This window comes from Harpia harpyja, chromosome 17 (genome assembly GCF_026419915.1).
Source record: "Harpia harpyja isolate bHarHar1 chromosome 17, bHarHar1 primary haplotype, whole genome shotgun sequence".
In the NCBI taxonomy this organism is placed as follows: Eukaryota; Metazoa; Chordata; class Aves; order Accipitriformes; family Accipitridae; genus Harpia; species Harpia harpyja.
In genome coordinates, this window is record NC_068956.1 from 28,613,102 (window position 1) to 28,631,550 (window position 18,449).

The 18,449-nt window shown below is 39.1% G+C and overlaps 1 protein-coding gene across 3 annotated transcripts in view; it reads right to left on the reverse strand.

Moving 5' to 3' along the window:
• DCLK1 (doublecortin like kinase 1) overlaps window positions 1-18,449 on the reverse strand; it is a 246,668-nt gene that overhangs the window by 6,136 nt on the left and 222,083 nt on the right. For 2 of the 3 annotated variants that reach the window (XM_052812468.1, XM_052812470.1), the window contains one exon: window positions 13,865-13,978. In XM_052812468.1, the coding sequence (XP_052668428.1) occupies window positions 13,865-13,978 (114 nt within the window). Of the gene's footprint in view, window positions 1-8,283; window positions 8,358-13,864; window positions 13,979-18,449 lie in introns of all 3 variants that reach the window. The other variant, XM_052812469.1, reaches the window with a different exon arrangement.

The window sequence follows — 18,449 nt, forward strand, 5'->3', positions numbered from 1 at the left end:
GTCCCTAGTATGAAAATCTCCTTTTAAAAGAATGCAGCCAAAAGGTTATTCTGCTTCAAAGGATTTATTGTTTTCTCTTGAGATATACATGACTGATTTCTCTGGAAAATTTACCAGTTATAGTGTGAGCCTCATAGGAGAGCAGAGATGTATTTATAGCCAACGTATTTTTGAGAACAAAATGAAAACTAAATCCATCATGCTGGTGCAGAATAGCATTATAGCAATCCATGCTCTAAAATAATGCAATCAGCATTCAATAATGATGTAACAGAGACAGAAAGATGGACAAGAGTACAGAGCTACTATAGCAAATGGATTTAGTTAGGCTAAATTGCTGAACTATTATTTTTGTGTCTAGAACCTATGTAGCACTACTTTAAAGGGGTAAAATAATTAACTTCGATAAGTTCATCCCCGTATTTTAAATAATAATTGCTACAAAATCCAACACTTCTCATCTGCTGAGAATTTCTTTGTTTACTGCTAATCTTTTGGTTAAGAGCTCTAATTAGTATTTTCAATGCCTTTTACGTTTCTTAGCCTTGAACCAATTCAGTTTTTGATTATTTTTTAATGTGAAACAGAAGAATACCTAAATCTTTTACACACAATGAATATACTGCATACAGTATGTAATTCTGTGTGAAAATTGAAAAGAATGGCATATATTACCATTCCATAAAATACAGATTTCCATTTAAAAAAATTTTTATGCTTACAGGAAATAAGCATTTACTTAAAGTTTAAACCACATCACATCATCCTGTGGCAATAGATACTCTCCTCTGAGAAAGTTAAACATTTCTGGTCAAATAAATTAAAATACTTGTATTAAATTCAACATTTATTTTTAAAACCTGCTACATGAGAATGGTAAATGTATATGTAAAAACTGAAGGTATTTAAAATTAGATAAGTTACACAGAAGAGAATACTCTTGAATAAAAGACTGGTTTTGAAACTTAGCCTAGGATATTGCTTCTTTTAAAGGATGAAATTCTAAAATTGCAAAACTAGTTAGATAATTAAATATCAGGACATCTTTTTAAAGACGTCTTTAAAAACTAAGCCCCAAGATACTAGTTTTCTACTATTGTTGGGGAAGCTTTGGGGGCTTTTGTTTAAATGTATTTGTTTAAATATACATAAAGGCACTTCCTGCCTCAATAATAAAAAATGTTAAGCAAAAAACCCCCGATGATCTTACTTAATCCAGCACCTTATGCTGTAGTTTGTAGGAGCAAATATTTCTGGCTGCCTAACCCTTCAGAAACTTCCTGAGGTATTTTGAGACTATGTTTTTCTTTACATTTTTATCCAAAGTCTCCCCTCAATTTGATCTAATCAGTCTTTGTAAAGACATGCTTGTAGACTCAGGGGCATTATTGTGGTTACTCTCCTGGGCTGAGAGACATTCAGAGCTTTTCTCACCCAAAGAGCTTATTGAATAAATATGTATAAAGTCACAGAGAGCCAAAGAAGGGAGTATTTATCTAGCAAAAGCAAAAATACACAGGTCATATTCTAATGTATAGCGTTTAACATGTCAGAACCACAAAATGGGTCACCTCTGGCCACAGACAGAGCACTCACAAGCCCTACAGAACTTGCAAGACCGGGCTTATTCTGCCCAAATATTATGATGACATTTTGCACTTCCAGTGTCTAATACCCTGCCAGACAGTATTGCCACTCTGCATTCTGCACAAATGCTACTTCATTTAATGAAGTCACGGTTATTTTTTACCTCTGAAGAATTTCAAAATATGATAGATTAATGCTTTGGAATGCAGGGGAGATGGTAAGATACATTTGAGTATTGACTGCACGTATTTTGTATTTTGTACAAATACAAAAATTGTACAAAGTATTTTGTAAGTGCAATTTTCACCTACTGTACCCTCTTGTGCACATGGGCATATTCCAAAAATCAGCTTTTTCATTATTATTATTACTGGTTTTGTAACAAAGGCCTCTTATATACATTGCCTCAGTTTAATAAATGTTTATTTCATCTACTATTCAGCTGGGTGGTTCGCTGGTGCATGAACCAGTCCATTATGGATTTCCAGGGCATTTCTACTTTAAGCTACTCTTTCGATAAGTAATAAGAGGATCTGAAGTGCACTTATGCTTCACAGGGCTGCAAATCCCAGATTTTCATTATCACATTTTGACTTTTTTTCTTCCTGGCTCAAGGTGAGAGAGTGAGAACTTGGAGCACTATGTGATAGTAATGGCAACTAAAGTGTAAGGATAGTGTTCTTATTTAAGATATGTGGCTGTCCTCCTACAATCCACATGAGGAAATGTAGAGCTTCTTATCCAGCAGCAGATAAGTGGATTGCCTCTAATAGTTTGGTGCTGATGGGTCTGAAGCACTTCATTAAGCACTAATGTATTTTGCATCAGCATTTAGTAATCCTGACACCCAGTACCAAATGGTTAACAAGCCATTTTTGGAAATGCATTTAATTTGAAGTAATGGAGCATCATTTTAAAATCATTGTTTCTGTCACCTATATACTAAGGTGCGGTTAGCATTTTTCCAGGATTTTCCATAGGGAGTGCCTTCATCCTGATTTCTGCCTCTTGATGTTGCAGGACTCCTGAGCCATATAAATTAATTTTTTATCTTGGAAAATGTTGAACTCTGTGTTTATGAACAGACATTCAAAAACTACAACTGCTTTGATATATATGTTGGATTTGCAGTGGGAAGCACCTTATTTTAGCTGTGTGGTGATATTTTCTGTCAGGTCAGTAATTATTGGATTGAAGTAACTGCATTTTATGAATGCGAGCAGTGACTGTTTTTCTTTTCACTTGTCTTAATTTACTGCTGGCCACCAAATATAGATATATATTCATTTCATTAATAAAAGAACATTATTGTGCATTTTGCCTCTTAGCCCATCCATTATTCATACCAGCCAGGAGACTGAACTGGGGATGCAGCTGTTCACGCATTAATCCAAGAAACCCTTCCCTTCACTCGCTTTCATTCTGCAGGAGCATATTTGCAATTTGTTTGCGATTTTCATGATGCTTTGTTTAGTGTGTGGAATTACATGGACATAGGTATTGAAATACTGGTATTTTTCTTCCAGTGCATTCTTTTATATACACGTATGTGTATGCACATATTTAAATGTTCACATCTAGGTATTTTTATCTTATTTCCTTAAGCTTCTGGCTAGTGACCTCGATATGTTGAGATATGTAAAGGCAGGTTTCCTTACTGTAAAAACGACCATTAAACAATGCTCGTGGCTCGAGCCAGGCAGGCCTTCAGTCTGACCTTTTTTTATTTTTTCCATGGGTTTCTCAGGTTATATATATATATAAATATATATATATATGTGTGTGATTGATTCATGATTCAAGACACTTTTTGGAGAGTACTTCAAACTTAGAAATGCACCTCAGTCCAGGAGTGAAAGACACATGTTATTTTTAGCCCCTCAGGCACAAGCTATAACTAAGTCAAGTTACACGGTGATTTGGAGACGTGCAAATGACCACATCGAGGGGACAAATTAATCGAGTGGATTTGAACCTAGACCTCCAAATACAAAAGGCCAGTGCTTTAGTGCACCATGTAACTTCTGGCATGAAATTTAGCTACAATGAAACTAAAAAAGAAAGAAAACCAAACCAATTTGATGTAAGCTTTGTACTGTATTGGTGAGTGAATACAAACACAAGTATTCTACACATATAACTGCTGAATCCATATTGCTATATTTAAGTTTGTGTTTACTCTTTGACATCCCCCCTTTTTAGAGACACGATTCCTCAGCTGGTTTCAATTACACGTGGAAGAGACTTAGTGCCAAGTTGTTTGCATGGGTGAATTTTATTTATAGTTTGTAAATCAGTTGTGGTTTTCTTAGTCAAAGAGCAGGAGAAGAGATTTTAAATGAGTTTAGATGTTTGCCCATTTTTACGAATATTCAGTTTACAAAGGATTTTATGGTACTAAAAATGGCACTTTACAGATAGCAAGCCTGATTCCCAAGTTCCTTGTCCCATTGCCAAGATGTCTGGCTGTAACTTTTGACTTGAAAGTGTATTGTATCCACTTGGGACAGGTGTAAGTAACCCGACAGATGCAAAGTAATGGGAATTAGGAACCAAACACAGAGGATGGAACTACGGGTTTTCAAATGAGCTAGTCTGATACTTTTTAAACTGTGACAGTAAGAACTGTATTTTAAAAATCCAGTATTTTATGAATTCAGTATTGACTGGATTGATGATTTCATTAAGCATCCAATGTAACTCATCTCCTTGCTATTGTCATTACATAGATAAGATCATTAATGACTTTTCCATACATTTCCTGGGTTTTATTTTGCTCCTTTAGCTTTTATATAGTGTCTGTGGATATCTAGAAAATAACATAAGCTAACATTTTATACTAATCTTGTTGTTAATACTACATATACTAATTTTTTCTACTAATATTTTACGTTAGATACAACCACTCTGGTGCTCCCTTGGTATTCTGAATCAGCCCAGAAAAGGCAGAAAATTCAGGCCATTCTGTCAGTAGCAGATTAAAATAATGTTAAGATTAAGACATAAACCAGAACCAGTAAGGAAATTCAGGGTCGAAGAAAACATTGGTAAGTAAGTTATGCAAAGTATTGCCTTCAAAATGTGCTGCCATTAGGAGGAAGAGGTAAAGCACCTGAAGAAGGCTATGGACCCAACACTGCAACACTTGGGGCTGAAGAGAAGGCTTGAAATACTTTCACTCTTAATATTCTGGCTCAGTTACAATAAAGCCAGAAAACTGGAGTCACACGAACTGTTAAAAGCCTCAGTTAAGTACATCTTCAAGAAAAGTTCCTTATAAGAAAGTAAATCTATCAGTTATGATATATCTGAAGGACAATGCGGGTGCCGTTTGGATTTGTTGTGGTCACTGTTGCTAAGTTCCAGTAGAGGGAAATTATAAAAGATGAATGCATTGGCTTTAACCCTTTTACAAAGAGATCTATCAGAGAATGGGCTGCCTTTGGAGAAAAGAAAAAGAAATCCCAAATAATAGTACCTCTGCTTAGAGATGGGTGATCTTGGCTGTCTTCAACTTGAGTTGACATTGGTAATCTGGGGTAAATGAAGATGTGATTGCACCACCGGCATTAATTACCCACCCGCACCAAGGCTGGCTTTCCTAGGTATCAAGAACAACCAACGTTTCACCAGCCTTGGGGCAGTGCAGACTGCAGGGGTTTAACTGGGACCTCCAGGTCTCGTCCCCTACTGACGCCGCTTCGGCCTCTTCTGCACTTCTGATTGCAGGGCTGATGTCCTGACAGCATTAGGTGGGCTGCTTTTAAAATATCTATCAGTCTGGGGTCAAATGATTTTACTGATTTGGGCCCTGTGTTTTTTTCTGTTCCTCATATTCAAGGAACACTGTAAGATTTTCCAGGCCTTATATCTCATACCTGCTACAATAACTATTACTGTACATGAGTTTTGTTGTATTCTAGTATCTCAAAAAAGTCATGTCACTTTTGCCCATAATATCCTACTGAAAGGGAATAAGACAGGATGCAGAATGACTGTTCAGAAAATTAGGACTTTGAGGCACTTTGAATAGGGAAGTCTTTTAGGCACAGAAAGGAAAGTGTTTTCTGGCTGATTGAAGGGGGAAATAGTGCCATTTAAAAAGATATTTTAGAAGACTGCTAGAAACTAGGGATGAAAACGATCAAAGGGGTGGAGAAGAAACGAATAGTTTAACGCTAACAAAGGGAGCATTACGTTTTCCTTGGGACCTGTTTTCATTTTTCCTTGTACTTGTGAATTCAGGTTAATTTTCACGGGCCTGTGACAAATTAACTGTTTTATAGATGGGAATTGATGAACCTTTTCATATGCTTTGCATTTGCTCTACTAAAAAGTAAACACTTGCTCCATCGAAATGGTTTTATTTAGACTGAAATGTTGGTCACTACAGCAGTTGCTTGTTTCTTGGAGATGAAAGAGGACCAAACACAGGGCAGTGCTTGTTCCGAGGTACCCCCTGTTACAGCATTTCCTAATTAAGCATCTACACCTAGGAGCCCTGCTCTCCCAATTTGCCTTTCCACACTAGGTGCCCTGTTTAGAAAGCACTAATTACAAACATTGTTGTTACTGCCCCCAGCTGGAAAACAGAGCAGTTTATGTATGAATAAGGGAGATTATCGCCCATCTGCTCCAGCCCATTATTCAGGGATGTGTCATTTTGTATGCTGATGGCAGCCATTACTAGTGCTTCAGTCAAATGGCCTTTTTTTTTTTTTTATAGCGTTTATTTATTTACCAAGTTGCAGAATTAGTCCTCCCCCCCTACTTTCTCAAAACGCATATGGTTTGTTTCAAAATCTGGGCTATGCAGTTAAACTGAGTCAAGGCCAGTCTGAGAGGGGATGCTCGCTTTTATCACAGGCTCCTCTTTCTGGTGGTCTGCTCCCCCTGAAGCTGGGGTTTTAAAAGATCCAAGCATTGTGTGTAGCAAATGGAAACACAGATTTTTTTTTTTTTTTGTAAAATAGAAATAGTAAAGCAGAGAAGGAGTGTAAACTGATCATGGATAGCAATTAAACTCCAGGAAGACAAATAAAGCTCATGGGCGCCTTCCCCCATTTTACAGAGGAGGCATTAAATTTGCAACTATTTGACAAAGTCCTGCTTGACACAAAATGCCATCTCTCCTTCGTAAGCAGAAAAGAAAAATTCCTCTAATACTATCAAACCCACACTCAGCTAAAGCTGGGCACTCAGGCCCCGTTCTCCCCTTCTCCAAAACCAAAAAGCACAGATGCCGTGCTGCCGGCTCTCGGCCGTGTCGCAGGGCTGGAACCTATGAAGCAGGATCCCGAGTGACAAGATGAACCAAGCAGGTTTTGCCACGTCCTCGCAGGTCGCTGTAGGCTTGAAGCCACCAACGCAAGAGCGATAGGCTGGAATTAGAGGTACTGCTGCACACTTGAGCCCTTGGAGTGAAAGAGTTTCTCAATTCTCGCTAGCCAGCGTTCAGCTGATGGGATGGGAACTACTTTTCTACTTTTTGCCTGAAAAATAGGATTATCTTTGTTTTTCCTTACCCCAGAACATCCATATCAGAATCTACTTAGCCCTCAGTGTGCGCTCAGGGGACTGCTAGGTTTTACGGAACCCGTGCTGTAGCCCGATCCATGCACTCAGTGAAGTGATCCAGGGTGGGAGTTTTACTTTACTGCAAACACTCGCAGTGACCATCTCTGCTGTTTCACTAACGCGGTTAATTTGCTGAGTTTTTCCAAATACCTCACAGACGAGTTTTTAAACACTGCAGTGTTAGAAAACGCAGGTTTCGCAAGAAACCTATAAAAATTTCTCCAGCTATCAAAACGCGGGTCTTGTGAGTAATAAGAAGGAAAAAAGCCAGCAAATAACCACTTGATGGGAATTCCAGGGCTCTGGATTGATTGAGGAGGTGCGCGGGCCTCGCGTGGGCTATCAGACCTGGATCCCTCCTTGCCCCCGCTCCAGAATAACCCCCTCCCGCCCAGAGCCCCATTTTATCATACAGGTTAAGCCAGCTAACGACAACCCTGGCACAGTTACACGATGAAGAAAAATATATTCAAAAGACTCATGCAATATTTAAAAAAATCAAATCAAAATAAATAGGTATCGGAAGGGTTTTAAAAAGAAAAGAGAAAGAATGCATTGTTAGAAACACAAGCTTACCAGCACATACAATGCATTGTATTTCATTGAACTTGGGAGAGTTGCTACGGACCGTGTTATATAAATGCATTGTTCAATCTAAGGTAAGGATTGTGTTTAGTGGGTTTAAAATGACAGTATATAGCTCCACATCTCGCATGGAAAAAGAGGAAAATATATGCTGAGAGCCTGTTGCTGCTCCGTGTGTTTCAAACCAGGAGCGCAGGGGAAGCAGATGCCTTAACAAGCGATAGGGAGGGGGAGGGTGCGTACTTCAGCATATCTAGTAGATTTTCTATATACACTGTCCTTTTAACTATAGGGAGATCGATACTGAGCATGTGCGATGAAGAGAAAGCTGGCGATGTGGGTGTGAGGGATGGGTGAAGAAAGGGAATGAGGGGGTGTGGCATCTCAATCAAGATTAAAACGAAACTGATAAAGCAGCATATGGACCGGATAACAAATCAAAAAGCATGTTTATCCACTGAAGGAACTGGTTAATGGAGACTGCCAGCACGTTGCCATGGAAACACTGACTGTTGGCGCTGCACCATCTCATACCTTATCCAATACATTCCTGGTTGTTGGTAGTAGTCCAAAGACCCTGATCTCTTGATGGTAAACCCGTGGTCCAGCTGAGCAGAGAGAAACGGGGCAACTCAGTGGATCGACATTAGGCTAAAGAATTCAGACTCCAGAGCAAGCTGTTCCTTATTTAGTGCATATTTACTGTTTTCACTTTCAGAAGGCACTTATCTAACATCCTAAAGCTACGTACCGGAGACGAAAAAGAAAAAAAAAGTAAAGAAATAAAAGAAGAAAAAGATACTAACTCTAGATTCGGTCTTGCTAAATTAGAAGCCAATTTATTCAAGCTAAAATGGAGTTTGTGAAATAGGTTACTTAATGCATAATGCATTCATTTGAAAGTCTGACAAATATCTTGTTACCTCCAAAGACAGAAGTGCCCTTTTAAGTTGCACATACCAGTAATGGAAAATTATCTTTTGCAATTAAACTGAGAGGTTTAATAATTTAAAAAAAAAAAAAATGCAGTGCAACCATCACAAGGAGCAGGCTAGACAGACTACACAAGGCTTAAATTAGACTGCTTCATAATCATGGAATGTGTAAAGATGAAAAGAATCAGGTTTTGATACCCCATCAATCATGGTAATTCATTTCTAAAAATGCGTTAACCTTGGAGAGTAGGACTACTCAGAGCCATGAATAACATTGTTTATCATTTCAGCTTACACCTCATGCTCAAAAAGATAACAGTACAAAACTATTCAGTTTAAAATTGCACCAATTAAAGTCAAAATGGAAATGAACTTAACATTGTGTCCAGGAAAGTGTGCTCGTGATATTACTTAAGGAATACAGATCTTTTAAGTTTAGTTTATCATTAGCAGAATCGTGTGCATAGGAACAAAGAAAATGTGTTGTTTTCTCTAAGCCTTCTGTGCTGCACTAACAGACGGTGGAGACATCATTTAGCCGAGTTAAATAAAATTTTAGGGGAAAATATCTTGAGGGAGACGCTCTGCCCGCTTTAGAATTGTTAGTTGCGATGATTTTCACATTTTGCCCTATAAAGAGAAAAGGCCATTTTGTGCTTCAAGAAGAGCGTGGCATATATTTCCAATACTGATGACAGTTTCTAATTTTAAATTCAGAAAAGCAGTTCAACACATTTCCAGTTACCAACCACTTCAAGGGTAGCTAGGAGCTAACTGCAAATTTAAATTTTGCTTGATGACTCCCCTGCAAGTGTGGAATTTAATAATTTATTCCATTTTGTTAAAACAATGCCGCTTCATCTTATTTAGAATTATTTAAAGGATGTTTCCTGTTTAAAACCATGAGAACCTTGTACCTAGAGTTAATTTTCTGTTGGCTTAACTACGCTGGTCTACTATTGCCATCTACTGGCTTCCTAGTACGCTGCACATAAAATACACAAAAGGGATGTCTTCAAAAGCAGATAAAAAATATTGCCCTCCAAGTGAATAGCTAAAAAGTAATGTAGAGAAAATGGGGAGAGTTGCTTCCTAACATGAGCCAAACCAATTTCGTGGGTGTGGAAATCCTGCCATGAGAAAGCCGGCGGTGGACAATGATCCCCAGACAACACAGACAAGAGATGGGAAGTGACAGCAGAGGCACGGGTTCATCTTTAAGCCAAGCAAAACTCACAGACTAAACTTGGCTTCGCTTCCACACCGCCCAAGAAATCCCGCCGCTAAAAATGCCACTGTGGCGTTTGTAATTTTATTTTAAAGTCGGCAGAACGCAGGGCAACGACCCACCCAGAAGATTATCATTAGTCTTTTCCTCTGTCTTAACAATGGCAAAAATACGAGCACAAAAGTGACAACATACAGGCAAAGCTTTAACACTTCAGACAAGAACACAAACTAAACAACGCTGGGTTCATACAAGGGATTACAGCGCACCTCTGCATTGCAGAAGCATTCTTAAAAAATTATTTTGGCTCCTGGTCACTTTAGCCACTGTCACTAAAGCCCAGAGGGTACGGCCACAGGGTACTGTTTTGTGGCCACAGGAAAAAAAAAAGGGATGACAACCCTGCAGAAGTGAAGGGAAAAAATCTATCCCAAATTTTAACAATACTATTTAGTAAAAGTCTGGGTTTCTGTTTTTACTGCAGTATCTTTTAGAAACACCATCATGGAACTACAAAATACTGTTCCTATTGGAAAGCTGTACGAGAAACCAGATCCTGCAAATATTTTGGCACATGCTTAACAGTACCGCGGCCATTCTGACACAGCGCGGAGGGGCACCAGCCCCGCTCCTGTCCGCTCCCGAGACCGGTAGTCAGTGCCTACGACAAGAGTTTAAGAACAGGGCAAGTCAAGTGATCTTTCTCCTACGTACTCTCCCATCCGCAAGCAGTGGTTTTTAGGGACTTGTTAATTCTCTTGCCTCTTTAAAAGCTAGCTCTCCAATTAAAATTTTGCTGGCAAAGCTATGTTCGTTTGAGGGAATTTTTTCCCAACTGACATAGTTATGCTGGCAGAACTTTTAATGATGTATTAATGTATCAACAGAAAAGTCTCTTTGCCTGCATAGTTAATTTTGTTTGAGGAAATATCTTCTGCTACGTCAGCAAAGGAACTACTTTGCTAGGCATATACAACACATTCATTATCGTAGTTTGTCCAAACTGACAAATCCTTTCAAACGTGGACAAACTTGAAGTCTGGACACAGGCACGAGAACTTGTAGGATGACTCTGCCCTGAATGGTCAGAGACAACTTTTACTGAGGATTACCACGTCAGCAAAGCAGACGTACGTCTGAACCAAAGGAGCCAATAAAATGTACTTGGACATGGCTGAAGGAAGCAGTAGCCACAGTAGACGTATGTAAAATACACGTGGCTTCAAACATCCTCCCAGTCAAGCTGACCGCAAACACATCTTTAGGAACTCAGTTTTCATATTATAGTTTTAATTGGTGCATATGATAAATACTGCTTGAGATCTTTGAGGTGTGTTACTCCTTACCACCAAAGAAAACAGGCATATAATATCATACCAGTGTGAGGACAAATTAAGAACTAAATACCACAGATCAGCTATCTCTGTACACAAACAGAGTTATAAAACTCAAAATAATGCTAATATTTATCTTTTATACTATTAAGTAAGCTATATAAATATATACACATATTAACACATTTTCACAAACACACACGCAGACACAGATGTGTTATATAATATATAGAAGGCATCTCTATATTATATACACAAGCACTCTCTCAAAAAGTTACAGTAAACATACAGGCAGGCACAATAAACCAGTATTTTTTTAGAAAATACACTTAGTGCACATCTTTAGTGCTGAACAATATGTTACAGCATCTGCATACTTTGAAAGTTCTAAATGTAGAGCAGTCTTTGTTAATAAGATTTACTTCTATGATATTTGAGATTGCACAGTTAAAGGAAGACTCCCAAACATAAAACCCTGATGACATCCATGTCAAATATATATTAAGTATGCTTTCAAATGCAGAAACTACTATTAAAGGCTTTGTTGTTTTGCTTTTGGCTTTATTTTACTTATTAAATTAGTTTTGAAGAAAAGAAAGGTAATTTATTCTTAAAATCAAAATTACCTAGCTTTCTGGAACATTACCAAAACACTAAAAAGGTCTATACTTCCCCACCTCTTCCAAGTTTTTAGAAAATAATTGACACAAGCTAATCAAACCTTCTGAATTCTGTAAAAATATTCTAAACATTTCTACTTTATAGGCCAAGTTGCAGGGTTAATCGTGCCAGAGTATGATGTTCACCCATAGAGATGACCACTAAAAATAATCTGTTAAATTTCCAAACACTAAAAAATAAATAAAAGCCATTAAAAATATAATTAAACATATACTTTTTTTTTTTCTAATGTATAAAGTTTTGCAGTGGAAAGATTCACTACAGTGCCTTTTTCATTACTCAAGTGTCAAACTGCTGTAAACAATTCCTAGGCAGAGCAGCTGGGGCAAAGAAAAAAAAGAGGAGGGTGGGGAAATTAAAAACATAAAGGAGGCGAGGGATGGATGAGGACAGAGGCATCATTTCTCGCTCTTAAGCTTTGAAGTCATTAGCATGGAGGATCTGAGCAGTAATTCTCATGGACAAGCGTGCTGGCAGTCCATTCGAAAGGAACACGGTTTCAGCTAGTCTATACAGAACATACCTGCATTTCAGATGAGCAATGGGTATGTGATGTTTTAGTTGTGGGAGAGCTGTTGCAGTATTATTGCTTAAAAATGAAAATAAAGAAATGCTGACTATGTTAGCTGATGACTGAGGAAACCTAGGAAAAGCATGAGGAACAACTTGCTTCCATGTTGAGGACGTTCAGGGTTGGAAAGAGTAAAGAAAAAATATGAGAGAGGCACAGCTTGAAATTTTAAGTACTTATACCAAGTAACTTTGAGAGAGTATCCGTTTTGCTGCACAAACAGTTCACACCTGTGAGCCAGATTGCATGTGCTGAGCTGAGTTTACTTCATGCTGATTTAACTCACCACTGGAGGGGCTGAGCTGAGAAACATGAAAGTGGAAACAGTACAAGAAAGTGTACATGTGCAGTCACACCACCTGCAATTTATGGAAGCTGGGAATGAACACTGAGTAATCTGATATGGGAATGGTTATGTTTAACGTGTCACTTATTTTTAGTGACTATTTGGAGCGTTAACATTACCATGAGTAATAAAGAAAAGCTTACAAACACAGGCAGATGTATCAAAAAGTGTGAAGGATGTGCATGTTACTATTCAATGGCATATGAATAATTCCATAATACACTGAATATATTCTGTGTGCGTGTATATCAAATACACATGTTCATCTTTGGGGAAAAAATACAAACGTACCACTGAAACCTCAGTACAGCTTGGTCAAAAGTTTGGTCAAGCTTGGTTTCAGAAGCTCCGACACGTTCTAACCTGGAAGGCCTAGACTGGAATTGCAACATGACAGAAGGCAGCAAGGAGCTCCATTAAGTCTTTACCCAATTAAGTCCTTCTCCTCCTGCCTAAAGGGAAGCAGCTTGCGTGTGGCAGTCCAATAAAACGCTGCTGCTCAGCTAAATCTGAAGTGGCTAGTCTCGTGTCAGCTATGAAGGTAGCAGTGAGGCATCACAGCTCTCTCCGATGTCTTCAGAGAAGAGAGGCTTAGGCTGCCACACAGATTTTCTGTTACACTTTTGAAGTAATTTCCATTTTAAAGTGCTGCTGTCCTCCTACGACAACCTCTGTGTGGCCTCAATAAATGTGATGATTATGCTGCCAAGTAAAATGTCATGACCCCATAGTTCAAATTGTTGAATCTCCATTGGAGTTAGGTCCACTGATCTTCTGGTAAAATGTGGAAATGTGTGTACAGTTGTATCTCCTAGGGCTGTTAAATAACAATGTGACTCACAAGGAGAATCAATGGCAAAATTGTGCAGAACACCAGTCTAACTACGTTTATAGTAATTAAACACTAGAATTATCTAAACATTAACCCTCTCCGGTTTCTTTTGGTGGCATGTCCTAAACACGCACTGTCTTGGGGGCACATAAATTCAAGTGTTTCGGCTGTGTATTTCAGATGCTTACTGCTATGACAGAAACTCCAGCTGCTGTGCTGTTCGGTTTAGGGCCTGTGTTGAAATGCTTCTTTATCTTCCCAGCTACTGAGAGCTGATGTTCATTCTCTGGAAGGCCATCGTCCTGCAGAGAAATAAAGCAAAATAAAACTTCAGAGAGAAAAGGTGAGATAAAGACATTGCGAGGCGATTCTGATAGCACCTGTCAATATAGAAAAGTTTACAAAAAGTTTGTAATGAAATATGGGTCAATCATTGTCTCCATCAATATATCTAAGGTATTTATAAGATGAACACCCTATTATGTCACGAACCAGCCTCTCTCTTCTTCCTTACGCAATATCTTCCTCTCAAAATTTAGGTAATGTTGATTAATAATAATTGTTAAATATTGTATGATTCTTTCTACCATGTCTTAACTACCACTGGCCAGTTTGGTTATTTTTAAGTCCATTCACATTTCAAAGCTTGACAAGCTCAGACCTGTTTATGATTCTGTTTACTCATCGCACAGATTTAAAGATAACGACCTCAAAAGTAGAAAGCGCCCAAGACATTACGGAGACCAGAGGCCCCGTTTTGGTAGGACGCAGGAAAGGCTCTCCAAAAGCCCCGAGAGACACCGATAAGGTCCTTGCCTTGCCATAAAGGTGACAAACTCGGGGGCTATGGGGTTGGGCGAACGCCGCGGCCGTGGCGAGCCCCGCGGCGAGGAAATCCCGGCAAGATGGGAGCGGAGACGGACCCGCGTTCTTGCCGCCGTGTGCTCCAAGCGAGCTCCAGCCCCGAAGCCGTGCAGATGGGCTCCCTTGGCGGAGCAAACCTGCCCACCCGCACCCAGGCACGGAGGCGTCCTCGACGCCGAAGCGAAGCCCGAGCAGAAAGAAAGGAGCCTGCAGTTGCGCGCAAGTCAGCGGGTTTGAATTCAAGCCCGGGAGAAGAAAGGAGGGGTTTTTTTTTAGAAATTGTAAATAAGATCCTTATGCCTGAAAAAAGTGCAAAAAGCCACCGCTCGGTGAGACTTCCCCGCTAGCGGGATATGCAGGATTTCGGGCGACAATGTGCAGAATAGGCAGAACGTGCAGGATATCAGGTCACTGGCCATCCACAGTGGTCATCCCAAGCTGGTACCGCATGGTATGTGTGGCTATCAACGGTTGAAAAAGTTCTTAAATTCCACATAAGCAAAATCCTAGCAGAATACAGGCAAACAAAAGACAAGATCAGAATACAGAGGGATGATAGACACTTTTTTCCCTGGCTTTGCAGCAATTCTGCGTGCACTCAGAGAGTTACAGAGCTGCTGCAGTAAATCATGAGTTCAGTGAGCATGTGGGAATTTGAGGGAGGTTGGTTAGGGTTTGTTATTTATTTAGCTTGGGGAGTTTGTGTTTAGAGATCCCTCACTCACCCCTTCACAAAACATCTCAGCTGGCAAAATATGGTCAAGTGCACACAGCTGCAAAACACAAAACAAAACAATACAACCCAGTAGCTGATTATTGTCTAGCACCGGGGAGTCTTGGCTTGGTGGTATATGACCCCTAAAAATAACCTGCTTTCCGCTGACCTTGCCTTTCCCAGAAGAAAGCTAGTCTGTAAAGTGAACTCTTCTTTACTAGAGGCGGCGGGGGGGGGAAACAATCATTCTCTTGGCTTTCTTGACATGAAAGCATGCCAAACGTTCATGTCGTCTTGTCAAAAGACTAAATTACGGAGAAGACAGCAGTTACCAAGACTGTGGTAATATTTTATTGGTGAAGCACCACACCCACAGTTCCAGTGGCAACACGCCAGAGACACGTAGTTTGGGCTCCAGCTTTTAGATGAAATATCTTCCAGCTCAATTTAAGATGCAGCATAGGGATATATGAGAATTACTCTATTGTTATTGAATTTTCTTACTGCTGTTGGTGCTACCTGGTGTTTAGTAGTTATCTTCTGTTTTGTTCCAACATGCTTTATAAAGAAGCTAATATATATTAGCTGGCTCCTGGAATCACTTCAGCCAACAATAAAATAGATAGATATTGAGGGTGAGAGATGACAGCTGTTTAACTACATACAAAACAGGCTGCTCTGCAGTTTAAAAAGGCAAGAAGTGAAAAAAAACCCATCAGATTCACCAGAATCAGCAGGGTAAGTTGTAGAATTGGAGAACAGGCTAAACATTGCTGACAAGAATTTCATCAGGTTGCTGTAACGGGAAGGATGTCAGCCCCCGAAGAGATTAACTGTTCCTTTCCCCAATTTTAACCTTTTGCTGTAGGAGCTACTTCTTGCAGTGGGTTAGGATCACGGAATTTCATCTCAGCTTTAGCAATCAGGACAAGATCTTTTAAAGATGACTAGTGATATTTGGTGCTCAACTCTGGGAACTTTAAAGGGTCATGAGCTTCAGAAAACGTTGACTGCTGACACTCTGAAAAAAGCACACTCCTGAGCATGTCTCAGAAGCTGAGCTGTCAAAATCCTTTGACAGTTTGAAAACTCTGGTCCAGAATTTGAGTTTTCACCTGGACAATGTAAACTGCTTGGGATCTTAAGATACATTTTTTTCTTTTTATCAGCCTCCACAATATACCTTTCATGGTCTGTTTGCAAGAAATCAAAATTAAAAAAAAAAAAAAAAGAGGCAGAGGGTCTTGGCATTATTTGAGAAATTAATAAACACTGTTTACAAGTTTAAACTGTTCTCTATAGCAGGAGACATCACCACTCAAAGAAAAAAGAAGTGTTAAAAAGATGGAACGAAGTTCAGGATTCCCAGACTCCTACTGCACTGAAACACTCAGATCCATTTCACAAGCCAGTTACAAGAGCTTTACTTTCCAGGTCTAAAAGCATCAGATGAATAGGTCATTATATAAATAACAGCAGAAAATTAGAGCAAATAGAAGTGCTGGAAAAGCTTTTGGACTCTGTTTCCTTTAAGGATTACAGGGAAATTTTTCTTTGGGCAGTGTCCTAGGGTGTAACCAAAAGCAGTGCAGCTGCCAAATAAGAAATGTCTTTTTAAATTAACTTCCTTACAAATGTTCAGCTTATTACTATTTACTGCTTGGTTATTCATTTCTTTTGCACACAAATTTCCAAGGCAGACATGGTTAAGGAAATATGTAAAAACTCCAGTTTCCTTAATTCTTTTTAGGCTGGTGTGTGCCATCTTGCTCATTCAGCAACAACACACCACATTTTATACTGATTATTTTAACAGAGAAGGATTTAGAGAATGCAATCCAACCCCTTCAGCATTCATAGCTCAATGTTATATTAGGAAATATTTACTACTTACACAACAAAAAGAGAGTAGGTTTGTCTTGTAGCTTGTATAGTATAATTCAGATTATCAATATCATCAATGTTTAAAATGCCAGACCTCAAGCTGCCAGCCTCTTTTCTAATTCTTTGGCTTTGCAAAGAATTTGAGCAGGTAAAGGAAAGAGCTGGGGTCCTTGTAGGGGAAGTCTAAACTGATGGATTTGTTTCCAGGTCTAAGTGTACTGCATAGGAGAGATAAATCCAAATAAACTAAATGGAGGGGGCAAGGAACTGCTGCTGAATTGCATTTAGAATTCAAGATCTCCATCTGTGGCAGTGGCACGTAGCCAATATCTTTTCAGGTTCTGGTTTTTTTGAATTGAAACCAGCTGGGATATTATTGACATAGGAACTGCTTTGCTGGTCTGACTCTGACCATAACAAGTTTTGCAGTTTCCAAGAGGATTCCAGCTATTTTTATAGCAAAAACTGAAACTGAAATGAGGGTTGGCTCCTACTGAAACTGTCAAAGCACATTCCAGGAATCTCAGCAATTTACCAAGTAATCACATAGTAAGCAGCTATAAAGTAGAATGGTTATTTACAATCTACAAAATGGTTTTATACAGTGTAAGCAGTTACAACACTTCTATCAAAGGTTTGATCAAAGAGAGAAAATGTTTCTTAAAATTGTCGAAGAAAACACATGCCTGCTTTTCAAGCCAGCTGTCCTATCCAGTATTTTAGCTGCAAGTTTACCACTCTACGAATAGGTTCAAAACCAAAATAAGAAAAGGGAAAGTCAAGTCCAGCATTTGATGCCATGGAAAAGTATTTAAAGAGGTTATCTGGGAAAGCGGAGTGTTAGGTGAAAACTCCATGTGCCATTTCTTCTCAGAAAGACAGTCTTTTACGAAAGGTGCAGACAATTGCTCAGGTAATTACGACACAGAGGTCGCAGAGCCTTTTATAAACAGGTATGAGTATATGAATTCCCTGTCCTGAAGCTGGGAAAATGAAAGCATTTTTATGAAAGCATTTAAGCACCTGTTTCAACTCAGCCATGTTCTTATTTCTCCTGACGTGAACTAGGATTTTAGTGCCATCTAGTTAATTTTCTGCCTAATATTAAGCGCTTCCATGTGTGATGCCTTGAAATTGGAGCGATCTTTGGAATGTGCTCAAGCACTTTCCTGAACTGGTCCAAGTGCTGGCTTTTCTCCTTCCAGAAAAAATATCTGGAGGATACATAAGAGAATTCAAAAGAGGTTTTGATCTGCGTTATGAACTATCGTTAGCGTATTGCTGAAGACAAAATACTGATTCATCTCAGT